The sequence below is a fragment of the Ahaetulla prasina genome, chromosome 15, assembly GCF_028640845.1.
Source record: "Ahaetulla prasina isolate Xishuangbanna chromosome 15, ASM2864084v1, whole genome shotgun sequence".
Taxonomy (NCBI): domain Eukaryota; kingdom Metazoa; phylum Chordata; class Lepidosauria; order Squamata; family Colubridae; genus Ahaetulla; species Ahaetulla prasina.
The window spans coordinates 5,452,762-5,473,935 of NC_080553.1; the positions used below are offsets into that span (position 1 = coordinate 5,452,762).

Here is a 21,174-nt window from a genome sequence, read left to right on the forward strand (position 1 = left end):
CGCGTTGGTGGATGACCTCTGGAGGGCCAGGGATAGGGGTTGTTCCTATGCCCTGGTCCTATTAGATCTCTCAGCGGCTTTTGATACCATCCACCATGGTATCTTGCTGCACCGGTTGGAGAGCTTGGGAGTGGGAGGCACCGTTTACCGGTGGTTCTCCTCCTATCTCTCTTACCGGTCGCAGACGGTATTGACAGGAGGGCAGAGATCGACCGCAAGGCGCCTTACTTGTGGGGTGCCTCAGGGATCGATCCTCTCACCTCTCCTGTTCAATATCTATATGAAGCCGCTGGGCGAGGTCATTAGTGGCTTTGGGGTGAGTTACCAGCTGTACGCTGACGACACGCAGCTGTAGTTTTCCACCCCGGGCCACCCCAATGAAGCTGTCGAAGTACTGTCCCGGTGCCTGGAAGCTGTACGGGTCTGGATGGGGAGAAACAGGCTCAAGCTCAATCCCTCCAAGACGGAGTGGCTGTGGATGCCGGCACCCCGGTACAGTCAGCTGCAACTGCAGCTGACTGTTGGGGGCGAGTCATTGGCCCCAATGGAAAGGGTGCACAACTTGGGTGTTCTCCTGGATGGACGGCTGTCGTTTGAAGATCATCTGGCAGCCGTCTCCAGGAGAGCTTTTTACCAGGTGCGCTTGGTCCGCCAGTTGCGCCCCTTCCTCGACCGGGATGCCTTATGCACGGTCACTCACTCTCTTGTCACCTCCCGTTTGGATTATTGCAATGCTCTCTACATGGGGCTATCCTTGAAGTGCACCCGGAGGCTTCAGTTAGTTCAGAATGCAGCTGCGCGGGTGATTGAGGGAGCCACACATTGCTCCCATGTAACACCACTCCTGCGCAGACTGCACTGGCTACCTGTGGTCTTTCAGGTGCGCTTTAAGGTTTTGGTTACCACCTTTAAAGCGCTCCATGGCTTAGGGCCCGGGTACTTACGGGACCGCCTGCTGTTACCTTACGCCTCCCACCAACCCGTACGCTCACACAGAGAGAGTCTTGTCCGCCAAGCAATGTCGGCTGGCGGCCCCCAGGGGAAGGGCCTTCTCTGTTGGAGCTCCTACCCTCTGGAACGAACTTCCCCCTGGCTTGCGTCAATTACCTGACCTTTGGACCTTTCGCCGTGAGCTGAAAACGCATTTATTTATTCAAGCGAGACTGGCCTAAATTTTTTAAATCTTAAATAATTTTAATTGGGGTTATTATTTATGAATTTTACGGGTTTTAAATTTGATTGTTTTAAATTTCGGCCATTTATGGAATATGTTTATTTTAAGTCTTTGTTTTAATTGTATATTGTACTGTTTTATAATTTGGCTGTACACCACCCTGAGTCCTTCGGGAGAAGGGCGGTATAAAAATCTAAATAAATAAATAAATAAATAAATAAAATTGCAGATGAAATATTGGAAAAGAATTGTAGACTATTCTTTGAGTTTTGTTTTAAGCTAGCAACCAGACAGAAGCAGCCTCTCTTTGACCCCTTCTGTTTTTAACTTTATTAAATATCATCCTCAAATCTAGTTACTTGCTAGATGTTGTAAGGCAGGGGTCCCCAACCCCTGGTCCGTGGACTGGCACCAGGCCATGGCATGCCAGCAACCGGGCCACTCAAATAAGCAAGCAAAACCACACACCCTCCGGTCCATGGAAAAACCTCTCTCCATGGAAGAGAGGTTGGGGCCAGGGGTGGGCTTCAAAAGTTTTAACAAGGGGTTCTCTGCCTGGTTGCTGGGTGGGCATGGCCATGGTGGGCGTGGCCTAGTCAGCCTTCTGCACTATGGCAGGAAGAGGGGCGTTTTTGCCCTCCCCAGACTCCGGAGTGTTTCTTCGAGCCTCCGGGAGGGGTATAATGGCCTCCCCAGGGTCCGGAGGCTGGAAACGGGTCCATTTTCGGCCTTCCTGAACTTCCAGTAGGCCCATTTTTTGCCCTCCCCGAGCCTCCGCATGTGCCCTGCACTTACCTGCATCCAAAACGGGCTGCATGGGGACTCCTGGGAGGGGCAGGACAGGGTGGGCAGGGCCAGCCAGGAGTGGGATTTGGGGGTTCTCCGAACTGCACAGAATCTTAGCTAGAGGTGCTGCAAACCCCCAGCAGCCCACCCCTTATTGGGGCCCATGTTAGGGATGTCCTGAAGGAGTAGGGAAGACAAAACAACTTTTTAAAAAAAATCAATTTATTTCTTATTTAGCTCAGGGCTCTTATGAAAAGCCTGACCATGATGATGAAATTCTTCGTCTTTCTTCTCCAAGCTAGGGGTAGCAATTGAAATTAGAAAATTGCAGCTCCCCCACCAACATCCCATTTATTCAATGGTCGGTCCATTTGGTTCGATTTGAAAAACAGAAGAAGAATCGGCCAAATGTTTTCTATCCCTGTGTTTTTCATATACGCATTTCTTAATCTCTGATGACAGAGCGATCGTGAATGTCCTTTAAATGTTATGGAAGAGGAGTGAAGTTAAACTGTACAAATGTTTTGGAACTGATGCATTTAGCATTTAAATGGCAGGCTTTTTTTTTTTTTCAGATGGTTTGAAGCCCATCTATGGATCATTTATTTCTATCTCTCGGTCTGTTTTGAAAATATTTCTTTCAAATGAAAAAAGAAAACAGTTTGGCAAAACTTTAGGAGAGGGTGTGGGGGAAATGTTGCCTTATTTGACCAAGATTTAATAATATCCTTTTCCTGGCATTCTTACAGATACCTGCTGAAGAAAGGGTATTATTTTAATCGTTGATTTAATTTAGTACTGAAATATAAATGTAAAGCTCAGCTCCTGGTGAGCTCAGTAATTATTTTAGGAGCAATGTGGAAATGCTTTTCACATCCTTCTTCTGAGATATATTTTTTTTGTTGACATTCTAGTTTGATACAACACTGGTTGTTGTTGTTTTTATCGTAGTCTCTCTCCAAGTATTAACCAAGTCTGATTCTGCCAAGTCAAGATAATGTTGGCTAGTTTAGATCGGGGTCACCAACCTTTTGGACCTCAGGGACCACCAAATTCATAATTTTAAATCCCACGGACCACTAATACAATTTTTTTTAAAGATAAATAGTATTTAGTGCAATATAAAAAGTGCAAATAATTTTTCTGCGGACCACCAATTTTTTTTTTTAATTTACATTTATATCCCGCCCTTCTCCGAAGACTCAGGGCGGCTTACAGTGTGTAAGGCAATAGTCTCATTCTATTTGTATATTTACAAAGTCAACTTATTGCCCTCCCAACAATCTTGGTCCTCATTTTACCTACCTTATAAAGGATGGAAGGCTGAGTCAACCTTGGGCTTGGTGGGACTAGAACCTGCAGTAATTGCAGGCAGCTGTGTTTTAATAACAGGCTATCTTACAGCCTGAGCCACCACGGCCCTTCAAATTTTCTGGTGGACCACCAGTGGTCCATAGACCACTAGTTGATGACCACTGGTTTAGATTATGGTAACTAAATGATATACTGCCCACTTTTTCCAGTGGCCTTTGGCTGACACCCACGCGAGGAAGGTTCCTTCCTTCCACAATGAGTCAACTCTGCTTTGACTCATCTGACCTTCAGGAGAACTTCTCCCAACCAGTGCTATGATACCTGAATCAGAATCAGAATAAAGCTGGAAGGGACCTTGGAAGTCTTCTAGTCCAGCCCCCTGCTCAAGCAGAAGATCCTATACTATTTCAGAAAAGTCACTGTCCAGTCTGTTCTTAAAAACCTCCAGTGATGAATTTTCAGGAGGCAACTTGGCTTTCTTGAAGACATTTCCCTCACAAGCTTCTTCAGCTCTGACAGAATAGTGGGGAATTGAAGGATTTATATTCGTTGCAGACAGCTGCAAGAGCAGGGGTGTCAAACTCATGGCGTCTTGGTGGCATTACATGACGTATCGGGACTTTTTCCCCCTTCGTTAAACTGGGTGGGGCCAGAGCCAGCATGTGACAGATCCAGCCCGTGGGCCACGAGTTTGACACCACTGTTTTAGCAGGTCGTTGAAGCACTTGGGAGGTTTATCCTCAGGGTCACTTGAGCTCCTGGTTCCTGTAATCTGCAATTTTTCCCTCTCTGGAAGTCCATTCGTACTCCCACACCATTCCAAGGGCATTCATCCCAAATTGTATAGCTAAAAGTCTGCCCTCTGATGCTTGGGAAAATAAGCTGACCCTCTCGTCTTTGTGGCAGCCTCTCAAATACTGGAATACGTCTCCCCTAATCCTCCTTAAATTGCTGTTGGCCCCTCCCCTCCTCGCTCCTTCCAGGAGTCCTCACGTGCCTCATTTTGGCTCCCAGGAGGCTTTAGAAAGGCCTACTAGGCTCAAAAAGGGGTGTGGGGGTGGTGCGTCCCCCCCCCCGAGCCTGTTTCTGCTCCCAGGAGGGTGCAGGAGGCTGAGTGCTGCCTATCACACCCCCTGGCCACGTCCACCCAGCCGGTCATTAGGGCAGGAAACCGGTTGTTAAATTATTTGAATCTCGCCACTGATTATATTAGCTTTTTTGACTGCTGCCACACATTGTTGGCTCATCACTCTGCTAAACAAATAATTCCCTCAACACTGTCAGACTATTTACTAAATCTACACTACTATTAATCTTCTCATCGTTTTCATCACCCATCTCTTTCCACTTATGACTGTATGACTGTAACTTTTTGTTGCTATCATTAAGGGTTAAATTGCAACCTATGACCATCATTTGTGTTGTAAATGTTGTACCTTTGATGAAGGTTTTTTTTTCCTTTTCTTTTATGTACACTGAGAGCATATACACCAAAACAAATTCCTTGTATGTCCAATCGCACTTAGCCAATAAATTCTATTCTATTCTATTCTATTCTATTCTATTCTATTCTATTCTATTCTATTCTATTCTATTCTATTCTATGTTTAAGTAATGATCCACTAGGAATCCAAGGTTCCTTTCACAGTTACTGGTTTTTTAACCTGCTTTTTTTTCCATTGTGTTCCAGGACACAGATATCTTGAACACAGCCATCCTTACTGGGAAAACAGTTGCTGTTCCAGTCAAGGTGATTTCTGTTGAAGAAAACAATATGGTGATGGATATTTCTGAATCGGTGGAATGCAAGTCTTCTGCTGAAGATGTGGTTAAAGTAAGTGCTAGGATCATCAGCCATGGGAGATAGTTTATTCTTGGTTTTTGAGAAGTTTAACAGATTAACAGAGTTGGAAAGGTCATTTTGTAGGTCATCTAGTCAACTCCCCCCTGCCAAAATAGGAGACCCTACACCATTATAATGCCTTGGTAAGGCCACACTTGGAATATTGCATTCAGTTTTGGTCGCCATGATGTAAAAAAGATGTTGAGACTCTAGAAAGAGTGCAGAGAAGAGCAACAAAGATGATTAGGGGACTGGAGGCTAAAACAAATGAAGAACGATTGCAGGAACTGGGTATGTCTAGTTTAATGAAAAGAAGGACTAGGGGAGACATGATAGCAGTGTTCCAATATCTCAGGGGTTGCCACAAAGAAGAGGGAGTCAAACTATTCTCCAAAGCACCTGAGGGAGGAACAAGGGAAACTGATCAAGGAGAGAAGCAACCTAGAACTAAGGAGAAATTTCCTGACAGTTAGAACAATTAATCAGTGGAACAACTTGCCTGCAGAAGTTCTGGGTGCTCCATCACTGGAGGTTTTTAAGAAGAGATTGGATAACCATTTGACTGAAATGGTGTAGGATCTCCTGCCTGGGCAGGGGGTTGGACTAGAAGACCTCCAAGGTCCCTTCCAACTCTGTTATTATTTCTGACAGATGCCAGTCCAGTCTCTTCTTGAAAGCCTCCAGTGATGAAGCTCCCACAACTTCTGAAGGCAGCTTCTGTTCCATTGGTTGATTGTTCTCACTGTCAGGAAATGCCTCCTTATTTCCAGGTTGAATCTCTCCTTGGTCAGTTTCCATCCATTATTCCTTGTCTGGCCTTCAGCTGCTTTGGAAAATAGCTTGACTCCCTCCTCTCTGTGTCAGCCCCTCAAATATTGGAAGACTGCTGTCCTGTCTACCCTGGTCCTTCTCTTCACTAGACTAGCCATGCCCAATTCTTGCAACCATTCATCGTATGTTTTTGTCTCCAGTCCCCTAATCATCTTGGTTGCTCTTCTCTGCACTTTTACTAGAGTCTCAACATCTTTTTTATAGTGTGGAGTCGAGTCTCTGTCCTTCAGCTCTGCACCTCCATGGTCAACTATGACCTTATTGGATCAAGATGGTTTGCTGATTTGTCCCATCTTTCTGGCCAACAAGGTTTACTCTTGTCCACTGGATAAGCAAGCAGCCAGGATTTTCCTGGCAACATACTGGGTTCTGACACCCCTTTTTTGGGAACTGTGTTGATGTTGTTGGTTTTCTATGGATGCAAAGATGATGTGGACTCTTGGAGGAACATCTGAGCTTCAGTTCAGCAGTAAGGAATGCCTGAAGTGAATTAAAGAGTCACGTTGCAAAATAACTGTGTTATTTGTATTCCAGATTAGAGCCCAACCTGAAATTGGATGTAATTAGAGCTGCTTTAAAATATCTCTAAAATGTATTGAGGTACACCATAGAGATAATATATGTAGCTCCAGCTATTAAAGAATCCCTGCTGGATTTTAATGTGTCCGTATTAATAATGCAACCAACCTTCCTTTGGCTCAAGGCAATTTGAGTTTTTGGCTGGGTGCCATTGTCTACCGACCCTTCAGATTTTCAGTTAAAGATACATATTTCTCAAACCTTTATCAACTGACATATATTTATACATATATATTACTGCACAATCTTCCTAATATGAATATAAAGCCCCAAACTGTATGGCTACCAATCTGTCATTCTCTAATCTCAGAATGTCCTTCTGATGAGGCAACATCTCTACCACAGGTATGGTCCTTAATCTATCAAAGATAACAACCTGCTGTCAGGGTTCCAAGTAATACATCCATTTCAAGCAACACTGCAAGGCAAGTAGATTTCTCGAAGAATAGCTTCATTGGAAATATCCATAGGGCCTCTGGTGGCTCAACAGGCTAATGCAGCCTGTTATTAACAGCAACTGCTTGCAATATTGCAGGTTCAAGTCCCACCAGGCCCAAGGTTGACTCAGCCTTCCATCCTTTATAAGGTAGGTAAAATGAGGACCCAGATTGTTGGGGGGGCAATAAGTTGACTTTGTATATAGTATACAAAATGGATGAAGACTATTGCCTGACATAGTGTAAGCCGCCCTGAGTCTTTGGAGAAGGGCGGGATATAAATGCAAATAAAATAAATAAAAATAAATAAATAAATATATTGGCACATATCTGGTGAAAACCTACTCCCGTGGGTTTCACCTAATTAAAACTAAAAGTTTTTATCCCCGGCCCCTCCCACCTGCTGAGGCCACTGGAACAGAAGCTACTTGGGGGGAGCTACGAGGCCAACTGCAGCTGGTTCAGCCTGCCGGATCTCATCGGCCCTGACCACTGCATCTGTTGCTGGCAATGCAACATCTTGCCAGCAACGGCTGCCTCAGTCCACCATGGGGCCTTATCCCTCCACCACTGCCGCTGCCACATTGTTCCTGGGGCCAATGCAGCATGGGGGATCATCAGGGCCAGCCCAACTTCTACTCCAACAAGGCATTTCCCCACTGCCTCGGCGCTGCCTTGGTGCTGCCTCGGCTGGCTGTTCCTCCTGCGGCCAGGGGAAATCATTAGTGAGTCTGTGGGAAGACACAGGAATGGGCACGGAAGCCCCAATCGATGAAGCAACGGGAAGGCCAGGAGTGAGAAGCCGGGAGCAGTGCCGGATGCCCCTCCTCCCCCCTTGCCAACCATGCCGGCGTTAAGCCAGCCTGGCCTGCATGAGATGGAAGCCAGGAAGCAAAAAGCCAAAAAAAAAAGGGGGGGGTCCCCCTCACAGGCTGTCTCTTCTCTTCTGGCCACAGTCAGGGCTCCAGCGCCACTTGCTGGAGCCTCAGCCCCAGCAGCCCCTGCAGAATGGATGGGAGGCAAAGCAGGAAGAGGTGCTGAAAGGAAAGCCCAGCCCACCACCTGGGAAGCATGCAGGACTGTTAGAAACCCAGCAGAGGAACACAACCCCAAGGCTCCTGGCCCCAGGTGGAGCCAGGGGAAGCCCTGCCCCAGCCATGGTCGGGTGCAGAGGGGAGGGGTCCCTAACTCAACCAGACCCTTGCCTCCCCCACCAGCCCTTCCTCCAGAGCCAGCGGCTGAGGAAAACTCCTCCAACTCAACAGGGAGAAGCCAAAGGCTGCACAAGAGAAGGGACATGGGGATAGCGGCCAGACAGGCCATGGAGGGAAACCCCCTCCACCAGAGACCGAGGGGAGCAGGCCAATCCAGGTTGAGGGGAGCAGCGGACCCAATGATCAATGGAGATCTTCACCCCTTTGCCCTAAAAGTCCAACTGGTAGTGCCAGAGACTGGAAATCAAGGCAAAGTAGAAGCCATCATCGATACCGGCTGCACCAGATGCCTGATCATCCCCCACGTTGTTGAGTAACTAGGCATACGCACAAGGCCCCTTGCAGAACCCATCAGTTTTAAGCAGGTCGATGGAACGCTAATTGGTGGGGCCCCTGCTACTCTAGTCACCGAGCTCCTCAAACTGGAGATGGGTCGGCATCGAGAGCTCCTCCGGTTCATAGTTTCCCCGAAGATGACTGACTCAGTCATATTGGGTCTTGCGTGGCTTGACACGTGGGGTCCCATGATCTCCTGGGTTGGCAACCAGAGGAAACTAATCATTGGCATTGGGCCGTTGCCACCTGTGAGACAAGACCAACCCCCCAAAGTCATTATCCCAAGGGAGGCTAGGAAGCCAGAATATGCAGCTCTGGCCTGAGGCATTCCACCTGGCAGCCAGCAAATGCCCAACTTTGCACCTTGCCAGAAGACAATTCTGGTGGCCACAAATGAAAGCAGAGGTGGAAGACTATGTTAAGAGTTGTGCCACTGTGCAGCGAAGAAGAACAGACCCATAAAGCTGCCGGGATTTATGCAACAAGTGGCAGACCCTAGCAGGCCCTGGGAGGAGATTGCAATGGATTTCATAGTAGAATTCCCAGAGAGTGGGGGGGAGCACAGTTATATGGACCATCATTGATCTGTTTTCCAAACAAGCCCATGTCACTGCTTGCTCCGCACTATCCTCTGCAAAGAAGCTAGCCAAACTCTTCATCAAACACATCTATCGACTACACAGGGCTTCCCATTGCATAATCTCAGATAGAGGAGGCCAATTCACTGCCAAGTTCTGGAGAGAGTTCCTGAGGTCCATTGGGTCCACCTAGGGCCTCAATTCGGCTTTCCACCCAAGCACAAACAGGGCCGCTGAATGTACGAACGCCATGGCGGAACAATACCTCAGATGCTATGTGGATTACCAACAGGAGAACTGGGCAGAACTATTGCCGTTTGCAGAAGTGGCATACAACAATCGTAAAGATAATTAATCCTGTGGCAATGCAGCTAAGCCTCCCCTGCATATTGGGAAAAATACACCCCATATTTCATTGCAGCTTATTCAAAAGGGTGGTTGGGTCAAGCTTAAGACCCCAACCACCTCCCCTCTCAGTGTAGTACAAGGGGAAGCTCATTATGAAGTAAAGAAAATATTGGACTCCAGATTACATAGAGGTCAATTGCAATACCTTATACACTGGAAAGAGTACCCTTTGTCTGAAGCCACCTGGGTCAAGAGTTGGAACGTCAAAGCAGATAGGCTGATTAAGCAGTTCCATGATAAGTACCTGGACAAACCAAAGGGTCCCCCTGGGGGGGAGGGGTGGTTAATGGTGGATTAACTCCCCTTACCCTTAATCTCTCTACAGGACATGCTTCTCGTTTGACGGGGGGGTGGGGTGCTCCTGTTAGGCCTGGAAGCCATACTACTTTGGTGCCTTCAGGATCCAGGAGGCCACAATCCTACCCTGGGAAGTTGGGAGAAGGGATGGCATGAGTGAAGTAGAATTAGCCATAAAACTTTGCACAGAGGTTCAAGGCCATGGTGTCTGACAGCTGTAGAGAGAAGAACGTGGAGGTTGTCTTCCGTATGTGAAGGAACTGATTGGACCAGTGGTGGACATGTGGGAGAAGTGGGCAAGGTCTTGAACTTTCTTTTGGGTGAGGAAAACCTGGAAGCTCTCAGATTTGGGTTTTCCACAGATGTGTCAATATGACATCTCTAATAAAAGTTAGCTTTGAGGAATTGCAAGCCTCGGAGTTTGATTTCGTTGGTGGTGTTATTTGGAACCCTGACAGCATCCATCAAAGCCTGGCCCAAGTTCCTCCCCAACCTCCTTATCATCCAAGTCTGCCGCCAGCTCCGCTTGCAGCTGGTGGGCAGCTGGTGGGCCATAACACTATCCCTCAGGTCCACTGTGGCAACACTGAAGCTCCAAGACGGCTTCAGCCAGACCAGCTTCAGGGTTCACGCTTGGCTTAAATCTCCATCTTTGTTCTGGTGAACTAGGTCATAAAATCCAGAGCGTTACAGATACAAAAGGATTAGAATCTTCTAGGCCTTATTTCAATTAAACCTAGAATGCTCTCATAGCAAAGCAAGGGCTCTGGTTAGATCCTATTCTTCCCTTTTGTTGTTTCTATGTGACTTTCCTGTTACATCTTGAAATATTGTGCAGTCCATCTTCGATAAATAGAAACATTTCCATGAAATGAGCCCTAGAAAGAACACAGAGAAGAGCAACAAAGATGATTAGGGGTCTAGAGGCTGAACAATTGCGGGAACTGGGTATGTCTTGCCTAATGAATGGAATGGAATGGAATGAATTAAATTAGAATAGAATAGAATAGAATAGAATAGAATAGAATAGAATAGAATAGAATAGAATAGAATAGAATAGAATAGAACAGACCCCCTGCTCAACCCCCTGCTCAAGCAGGTAACACTATATCATTCCAGACAAATGGTTGGCCAATCTCTTCTTAAAAGCATCCAGTGATAGAAGCACCCATACCTTCTGAAGGCAAGTCGTTCCAACAATTAATTGTTCTCACTTTCAGGAAATTTCTCCTTAGTTCTAGGTTGGCACCATCCTCTTCTCTCAAGAAACATTAAAGGAAACCAGAAAAGTATGGCCAGACAATCCATGAGCCAGATCTAGAAATGTGAGATTTAATATTTTACACACCCACCCTTGCTATACCTCTTGGAATACACTTCCAACAAAGTCTGGTCCATAAAACATACCCTGTTTCTCCAAAAATAAGACCTATCCCAAAAATAAACCCTAACATGTTTTTAATGTGTTGCACCTACCCCACAAAATAAGCCCTACTTAAGACCTTGCACAGCTACCACCTGTCCATTCTGTCTGGCTGCTCAGGGTGCCACAGCCATGAGGTGGGTGATGAGTGGGTGGAGCCACAGGGTATTTAGCCACGTGCCCCGCACTGACTCACCTCAAGGCCCCATAGCCAGGTCATCGACACCAGTAGTAGGTTTCAAATTAGTTTGCTACCAGTTCACTCGTGCTCGCACCTGCCCACCCATGCTTGCACACTCACACTCGTGCACTCACACTCGTGCACGCATGCAATGCTTCTGTGCATGCGCAGAAGCGTCTGGGTAGGTGGGCGGAGCCTCCTGCCTCCACCACTACTGGTTCACCCGATCTGGGGCAAACTGGTAGCAACCCACCACTGATCCTCACCCTGATATCTGCCTCACTGCAGCAGCAGCAGCAACCACGTGCAACAGGAGTTCATATGGCTGTCAGCCCACTTCTTCTGCTTGCTTGCAGCCACAACAGAGCAGAAGGCTGAGCAGCATCTTGGTGCCACAGCTGCAAGGTGAGGCAGGTGTCAGGGCATGGATGGCCTGGCTGTGGGGGCCCTGAGGTAAGCCGGGGTGGGGGGCAGCTCCATCTCCCCACCTTGCGACGGCAGCACTGGCGCACTGCGCGGCCTCCTGCCCAGCCACAAGCAAGCAGAAGAAGTGGACCTCCCATACATGGAAAAAAAAGTATATATCATTGAAAAATTGGTAATTCTCCATTCTTAGCAATATAAGTGACACATGCTTAAAGTGTAACTGATGTTCCAGGGTATTTAGCCACTTCTTTTCCTATCTCTCTCCTGGTTTGGGATTATCAACAGCACTCGCCTTCTCTGAATTCTGAATTTAACACTCTTCCCTGCAGTTATAAAAGTCCTCAATCTCCCAAGGACGTGTCTAACCTTTTAAAAAGTGGACCAGAAGATATTTACAGTGGCACTAAAACATGAAGAATAGCCCACATTTTTTGCTGGCTCAGCAAGATTCATCCAAGATGCTTTCTCGGTGTCTATTAATAATGAAGGTTCCAGTCTGGACTTTGGGAATTGCTTCACATCCTGGAAACATAGAAAAGGATCCAGCTATTTTTTATTTTTTTTTATTTTGCAAAACTTGAGGGGAGGGGGAATCAATTCCCATTGTGGAATAGATTGCTTAGATTTGAACTAGGCCTTGCTTTGGCAGTCAAATTCCTTCTATTTATTTCTGTGTTCAAATGCAAGCGAGTTGACCATGTGCTAAGATTGGCAGCAAAGGAAGCCAACAGAGAAGAGACACAGAATAAAGGAGAATATCTAGCTCTGGGTTAACATGAGGGGTCTCTGAGTTTGGTGGTTTTCTTGCAGAGGTTTCATTACCAAACGAGGTAACATCATCAGTACTAGAAGGCAGAGTGGTTTGCAAAGAGGAGGAGGGGGATTGTGGGGTCCTTGGTGGTCTCTGGGTTTGGTGGTTTTCTTGCAGATGTTTTATTACCCAGCTAGGTAACATCATCGGTGCTAGAAGGCAGAGAGGTTTGCAAAGTGGAGGAGGGGGACTGTGGGGTCCTAGACTAGACTAGCACCGATGATGTTACCCAGTTTGGCTAATGAAACATCTGTAAGAATACAACTAAGCTTGGGGAGCATGAAGGACCCTATCCTTCTCATCCTTATCCTCCTCATCGTCAATTCTGCAACTCCCACTCTCTTCAATTCCCTAGTTGGGTCATGAAATGTCCACAGAAAACCACCCCACAGTCCTCCTCCTCCTCCCTTCTAGTGCTAATGATATTATCTAGTGCTCATGAAACATCTGCAAGAAAAACACCAAGCTCAGAGAACACCAAGGACCAGGGGTGAAATGCTCCTGGTTTGGACTCGATCAGGAGAGCCGGTAGCGATGAGGGGGGGTAGTTCGGAGAACCGGTAGCAAAAATCCCTCCCTCCCCCCAGCCATGCCCACCCAATCACTTGGTCCCCACTTGCCTACTTGGCAGCTTCCTGCTTCTTTCGGCCTCGCTTGCTTTTCCTGCCTTGCTGCGGCTGCTGCAATCAATTGCATCAGCTAGCAACTCAATCTGCCTGCCTGTAATCCATCTCATCGGTGAGCAACTCAATCTGCCTGCCTTGTCCCTTCAATTGGGTAAGTAAGGGGCGGGAGCTTTAAAAAAAATAGTTAATTGGAGTTTTTTTAGGAGTTTTATTTTATTTTTTTTAGACATAGCAATTTAAACTTATGGAAGTTTTAAATTTAGCTGCTTTTATCTAAAAATATAAATAAAATAAAATAATAAATAAAATATTTGTGCAGCTTTCTGAGATTTGGTGTGTTTCTGTAGCTTTTCACTCCAACTGCACAAACACACAACATCTCACAAAGCTGTATGTGGCATTATGTGTGTGTGTGTGTGAGTCAGTTGTGTTGTGTTGTGTGTGTGTAAAATGTGAAAGTTGGTTTTTGAGCTTTTTGTGGCTGTGTGAGGTTCCTGCTTGTTTTAGGAGCCATCTTGAGTGAAGTGCAGCTGCTTTTACAATGTGTGTGAGTCAGTTGTGTTGTGTTGTGTGTGTGTAAAGTGTGAAAGTTGCTCTTATTGTTTTGTGTACTTTATTATTTTTATTATTTTTTGCTATTGGCCATGCCCACCTGGTCACCTGACCACCAAGCCATGCCCACCAATTAAGCCATGCCCACAGAACCAGTAGGGAAAATTTTTAGATTTCACCCCTGCCAAAGACCCCACAGCCCTCCTCCTCCTCTTTGCAAACCCTACTCCCTTCTAGGGATAACATTGATCATGTTATCTAGAAACATCTGCAAGAAAACAACGAAGCCCAGAGAGCACCAAGGACCCCTCAGATACATCTAAGTAAATCAGCTGAGAGGATAAGAGCCGTGATAGGATTTTAAGGACCAAAATCTCTCTCTGTGTCCTTTTCCTGCCAGCCTCTTTAAAGGGTAAGGAATGCTAATAAACCTGAGGAAGTTAGTAAAATGCAATACTTTTTAGTATCTCCTCTAACATTGATGCCAAGATAAAATATGTGCATATCTTTGGTAGGTTTCCCCCAGACCTCCAAGTTCAGGAGTTGCTAAACTTGAAGGTTGGAGGACCTGGTGTGCAAGTAGATGTTTTGAATGTTGGACTAGGATTGTAAGAGGTTAAGGCTGGAATTCCTGCTTAGCCATGACGGAGATCCATAGCACCCTGCTTTCCTTTGCATTAGAAGTCGATCAAATACCCCATGATCCCCAACTCTTATGAGTGTTTTCAATGCCCAAATGTCCTATGATCTTCAACAAATTATGAGATTTCCCAGATTTTCCTAGTCTTCAAAAGAAAAACAAGAAAGTCCAGTTGCCTCCTGAAAAAATAAGGACCTTTGGGACAACCACGACATGGAGGACTGAGAATCTCTACAGACTTTTAGCTATACAATTTCTGCTCCTCTCCCCCACCACACATCATATCCTGCAGTTAGGTTGCTGTTCCCCTTCACCCCCCACTGCACGATTTTAGGTAAGGAAATACAACATCGGTCTATGATGTGACATATATATATACATGTCTGTGACAGTCGTAAATCAAGGATTGCCATCAAATTGGAAAAAAGTAGAGGTGGTCCTCAACTTACGACAATTCATATAGTGACCATTCAAAGTTACAAGGCCATTTTTCATACTTATGACCACTGTTCTATCCCAATGTCATGTGACTTACAGTCGGATGCGTAGCAACTGACTCGCATTTATGATGGTTGCAGCATCCTGGGTTCACATGATCTCCCTTCTGCGACCGTCTCACAAGCAAAGTCATTGGGGGAGCCAGCTTTGCTTAACCATTGTCTGATTGAGAGTGGTGGCAAGAAAGGTTGTAAAATGGGTCCAAGGTCACTAAACAGCTGTCTCACTTAGCAACGGAGATTCGAGTCTCAATGGTGGACATACAGTAAGTCGAGTGGTACCTTTACCCTTCCCTTATGAGTGTGTCGATAATCTTTGCTCTGAAATTCTCAAATCTGGTGCACAGTGATTGACGTCCATTATTGGAGGATGGATTGAGTTAAATTGCGTCTAAACTCACTTTAACAATGCTCCTGTTTAGCAACCAAAATTTTGGGTTCAATTGTGGTCGTAAGTCGAGGGCTATCTCTTCCTTCCTCTGCATGGCAGCCTTGTCCTAGTAAACTCCTTCCCTTTTCTGGGAATTTTCCTTCCTGTTAGAGGAACCAAAATAATTCAGATGATATAAGGTCTCCTGCTGGAGCAGGGGGTTGGACTAGATGACCTCTGGGGGTCTCTTCCAGCCTGAAACTACATTTAGTGCCAGAGTTTGTGGTCCTTCCTCCCTTCATCTTTCCTTTCCTTTCCTTTCCTTTCCTTTCCTTTCCTTTCCTTTCCTTTCCTTTCCTTTCCTTTCCCTTTCCCTTTCCCTTTCCTTTCCCTTCCTTCCTGTCTTTCTCCCTTCCCTCACTCCCTCTTTCTTTTTGTTTCCCCTTTCTTTCTTTCCTTCTTTCCGTCTTTCTTTCTTTCTTTCTTTTTCTGTCTCTCTTTCTCTCTCTCTCTCTCTCTCCCCTTTCTTTCTTTTTCTTTCTCCCCCCCCACTCTTCTCTTCCCGTTCAGTGTCAGGGAGGCACAATCAAATACAGGGGAGCTTCCACCCATCCCCTTCCTTCTCCTAATAAGCACCTGAGGCCATTTGTCTGTAGCACCTCCCCCAAAGCAGCATTGGCAGCCAGTCCTCTGAAAACAACAAAATACCTTATCCCACCAGACTTGAAATCCTAGGCTTAGAAAACTTGGAACTCCGTCGCCTTCGACAAGACCTAAGTTTAACTCACAGAATCATCTATTGTAATGTCCTTCCTGTCAAAGACTACTTCAGCTTTAATTGCAATAATACAAGGGCAACCAATAGATTTAAACTTAATGTAAACCGCTTTAATCTAGATTGCAGAAAATATGACTTCTGCAACAGAATCATCAGTGCTTGGAATACTTTACCTGACTCTGTGGTCTCTTCCCATAATCCTAAAAGCTTTAACCAAAAACTTTCTACTATTGACCTCACCCCATTCCTAAGAGGACCATAAGGAGCGTGCATAAGCGCACAAACGTGCCTACCGTTCCTGTCCTATTGTTTTTCTTTTCTTCTTCCTATATATGTTTATATGTGTATATACTATATAATCTTTTTGTATGATGTTGTGACAAAATAAATAAATAAATAAAAGTTTGTGGATAATAACAGGGAGGCGGAACCCTGGAGGAGAAGCAGGCATGGCCAAGGTAGGAGCCTAAAAGTCCCATTCCGGATCTCTACTTTGAAAGTTCTTTCTCATTCCTTTTTCTTACCACTGAACAAGACTGGGCTTACAAGGCACACAGTACCCCAAAACATCACCAGATCCAGACTAGGCGAGTTGACAATGTGAATTGGCCATGACAAAAGAGTTATTTTGACCTTGATTTTCTTTATTCCGCCTTTATTTCGATTCTGTCCCTTTTACTTGTGATGAAAGCTGATTGCTAGAGAAGCGACAGATGTTGGATCTCATGTCTGGGAGCAATATTTTATTTCATATATAGCAGGAAGCAGGAAGCTTTCATGAGTTAATGGACCAAGGCCGCTTGTCTCTTTGTTTTCCCCAAAGTAAAATCTCTTATGGCATTCTTACAGCCTGAAGATTTATAGAGAATGTATTGTTTAATTAAGCACACATACCAGGAGGTGTTAGATGCGACAGTGAAAAGGAACTGAATTATCAGACTTACAACATTCTTCTGGGGCTTACTCCCACCTTGCCAACGAGTGCTAAATTATGAGAAAAGGTGAATAGTTAGGAACAAGCCCATTTTAATGCTTTATTCCTTGTACTCAGTGGTGGGATTCAAGTAATTTAACAACCGGTTCTCTGCCCTAATGATTTCTTCCAACAACCAGTTCACCAAACTGCTGAGAAAGTTAACAACCGGTTCTCCCGAAGTGGTGCGAACTGGCTGAATCCTACCACTGCTTGTACTTCATACTTGATGAATACCTCCCATCAACTTGGTTTAGCGGTGTAAGGGAAGTTTATTCCATCTCAATATTATACAAATTTACCCAGAATCAACTTTCCAGAATTCTATTCCCCCGCCCCGCCCCATAATTTCTAGCAAAGCTTTATTCAAGTAGAATTTCAAGTTATGGATTAATATTTTTATTGTTTTATATCATACATTTCCTTTCTATGTTGAGCAGTGTGCTCTCTATGTGTCCAAGATGTTAACATGCAAACGTTCGAACATCGTCATCATCATTATAGTCATATATACCTTAACAAATATGCAGTTTGTTATATATGTATAAACATATGTATAAGCAATATGCTATAATATCCATCGTATTATAACATATATTGTCTTCCATTAGAGGGCCTCTGTGGCTCAGACTGGTAAGACAGTCTTTTATTAACACAGCTGCCTGCAATTACTGCAGGTTCTAGTCCCACCAGGCCGAAGATTGACTTAGCCCTCCATCCTTTATAAGGTAGGTAAAATGAGGACCCAGATTGTTGGGGGCAATAAGTTGACTTTGTATATAAATATACAAATAGGATGAAGGCTATTGCTAACATAGTGTAAGCCGCCCTGAGTCTTCGGAAAAGGGCGGGATATAAATGCAAATTAAAAAAAAAATTATGGTGTTGATTATATAACCATCAAGTAAAAAAAAAATTACCCGTCTGTTTTCCTTTCTCATTTAAACCATATTTCACCCAGTTTTACAATGACAGTCCATCTGTTTTCATCTTTCTTCTCCTTCCCTTCTTTCTTCCAGTTCTCTCTCCTTCCCTCTTTCCTTCTCCTCTCCCCTCTCTACTTCCCTCTCCTCCCTTTTCCTCTTCTCTGCTTCCCTCTCCTTCCCTTTCTCCTACTCCTGCTCCTCTCCTCCCATCTACTTCCCTCTCTCCTTTCCCCTCTCTCCTTGCCTCTTCTTCCATCTCATTCCTTCTCCTCTTCCCCCAATCTTTCTCCCCTCCTCTCCTCCACCCCACTCCACTTCCCTCTCTCCCAGCATCCAGAATTTTAAATGTTTATGGAGATTCTCAATCATCCAAGTTATGGTTGCCTAAAGGTGCTTTTTTCTCTCTCTCTCTCTCAAAAGGCAACTCGGCTTTATTTTTTCTTGAAGATGTTTCGCTTCTCATTCAAGAAGCTTCTTCAGTTCTGAGGGACTGGTGGAGGATGGAAGGATTTATATTCCTTGCAGTCATCTGGTTGTTAGTACTCTTTCTGAGAGTCATTGAGGCCAATTGGACTGATAAACCTCCTCCACCATTCAGTCAGAACCAAAGAAGCTTCTTTTTTTTTTTTTATAAAAAAGTTTTATTTTTACAATCTTGTCAAATAATTCATCCAATGTACAGTTATATACAATTAGTCGGGCCTGCCCAGTCACCACCCCCCTTTTTAACCTTCTTCCCTCTTCTACCTTCTTTTACTTTCCAAACCTTCCTCTCCTTCTCTTATCTACCTCCTCTCCTCCCTCCACCCTACACTCTTCTCCCTCTTCTACCCCTCTTCCTTCCTCTTCTCCTCTTTCCTACCTCCTACTCTCTCTTTTTTCCCTCCCCACCGTTCTAAAATGGCAACTGGTCAGACCCGACCCTACATTAATTATATTTATACATCTTCAATAATCCCTGTACATTAACCATCACTCCATCACTAACCTCAACTACCAAAGAAGCTTCTTGGATGAGAAGCAAAATGTCTTCCAGGAAAAATAAAAAGTCCAGTTGCCTTTTGAAAAAAGCACCTTTGAGACACCAGAATTCTATTATTACAGTTGATAGCACAGTCAGCCAGATGTTTAGATCAGATTTGGTGCTTCTGTCTGCTTATCAAGTTCTTCCCATGTGCAGATGTTGCCGTTTGATGGTATTAAAGGTATTATTGCAAGATGTAAGCTGTTCCAAGTCAGGCTGCCTTTTGCAATTAACTTATAGAGATTTTGTCAATGCCAACAATGTTCAAGTGGTGCTTGGGTATAATTTGAAATTATACCCAAGGCACTTTTACTGTTACTACTATTTTTGATAAGATCATGGCATCTGACCCTCTCAATTCCTGGCAAATAGATGGGGAAGAAATGGCGGTAATGATTTTCCTGGGCTCCAAGATCACCACAGATGGGGACTGCAGCCAAGAAATTAAAAGGCACTTGCTCCTGGGGAGGAAAACTATGGCAAATCTAGATAGCATACTAAAAAGCAGAGGCATCACCCTGCCAACAAAAGTACGCATAGTCAAGGCTATGGTTTTCCCAGTTGCAATGTATGGCTGTGAAAGGTGGACCATAAGGAAGGCTGAGCACCAAAGAATTGAGGCCTTTGATCCAGTGGTCGTCTTCAAAAATTTTTTATTACTGGTTCTGTGGGTGTGGCATGGTGGGCATGACTTGATGGGCGTGGCAGGGAAATGATACTGTAAAATCTCCATTCCCACCCCACTCCAGGGGAAAGATACTGTAAAATCTCCATTCCTTCCACAATCCCGGGGAAGGTTACTGCAAAATCCCCATTTCCTCCCAATCAGCTGGGATTTGGGAGGCAGAGAATAGATGGGGGTGGGGTCAGTCAGAGTTTTTACTATTGGTTCTCTGAACTACTCAAAATTTCCGCTACCAGTACTCCAGAACTGGTCAGAACCTGCTGAAACCCACCTCTGCTTTGAACTCTGATGCTGGAGAAGACTTCTGCAAGTCTCTTGGACTGCATGGTGATCAAACCGGTCAGTCCTAGAGGAGATCGACCCTGACTGCTCTTTAGAAGGCCAGATCCTGAAGATGAAACTGAAATACTTTGGCCATCTAATGAGAAGGAAGAACTCACTGGAGAAGAGCCTAATGCTGGGAAAGATTGTGGGCAAAAGAAGAAAGGGATGACAGAGAATGAGGTGGCTGGATGGAGTCACTGAAGCAGTCGGCATAAGCTTAAATGGTCTCCAGGGGATGGTAGAAGACAGGAAGGCCTGGAGGAACGTTGTCCATGGGGTCACGATGGGTCAGACCCGACTTCACCACTAACAACAACTATCTTTGAAAACAATATCTTCCTATCCCAGCTCCTTGGGAAGGACTCCAAATACAGTTGCCAGTTCTTTAGCTGTTGTTGGCCTTCATTCATACCAAGTTCTTCCCAAGAACTATGTATCAGCCTATTTCAGCTCCAAGCAGTGATTAATAGTCATCATCATCATCATTATTTCCCAAAGCAGCCCTTCTATTTTTTCTTCTCCCTTTAGACATCACAAATCCCCTGGACGTTTCCATACAAAGAATAGAACACCCAGCAAAAAAAAAGAAAAAAAGAATCCTTCTGTGACAGGCCATTATCTCTTTTTTATGGTTGGTTTTATGCTGCTGAACTTTTCTTTTCATTCAACTTCAGGGTAGCCTCCCGTCTTCTCACTGCCAGCCTTGAACTGGATTTATTATTTAGCATGTAAATATTGTCCCAGAATAGAAGCATACATTAGCATAGCCAATTTCAGAGAGAGATCCGTAATCGCTTCGTTAATCAGTGTTGGATTTTACAGACCACTGAGTTTCCTCTTCTGTTAACATGGCTGGGGACAAGCTGGCTGGTAGAAATAGATAATGGATGGATGGAAAGAAAGATGATAGAGAGCTACAGAGAGATGTTAACAAAGATGATAGATATAGATAGATAGATAGATAGATAGATAGATAGATAGATAGATAGATAGATAGATAGATAGATAGATAGATATAGACAGATAATAGATAGATATCATTGTTGATAGATAAAAATCATCGAAAGAAACAAAAGTTAGCCAAAGTAAATCCATTAGATGATAGGGAGGGAGGGAGGGAGGGAGGGAGGGAAGATAGACA

The 21,174-nt window shown here is 44.9% G+C and overlaps 1 protein-coding gene across 1 annotated transcript in view; it reads left to right on the forward strand.

Moving 5' to 3' along the window:
- TMEM132C (transmembrane protein 132C) overlaps window positions 1-21,174 on the forward strand; it is a 175,364-nt gene that overhangs the window by 143,772 nt on the left and 10,418 nt on the right. Inside the window, exon 6 of the mRNA XM_058158320.1 lies at window positions 4,965-5,108. Within this exon, the coding sequence (XP_058014303.1) occupies window positions 4,965-5,108 (144 nt within the window). The remainder of the gene's footprint in view (window positions 1-4,964; window positions 5,109-21,174) is intronic.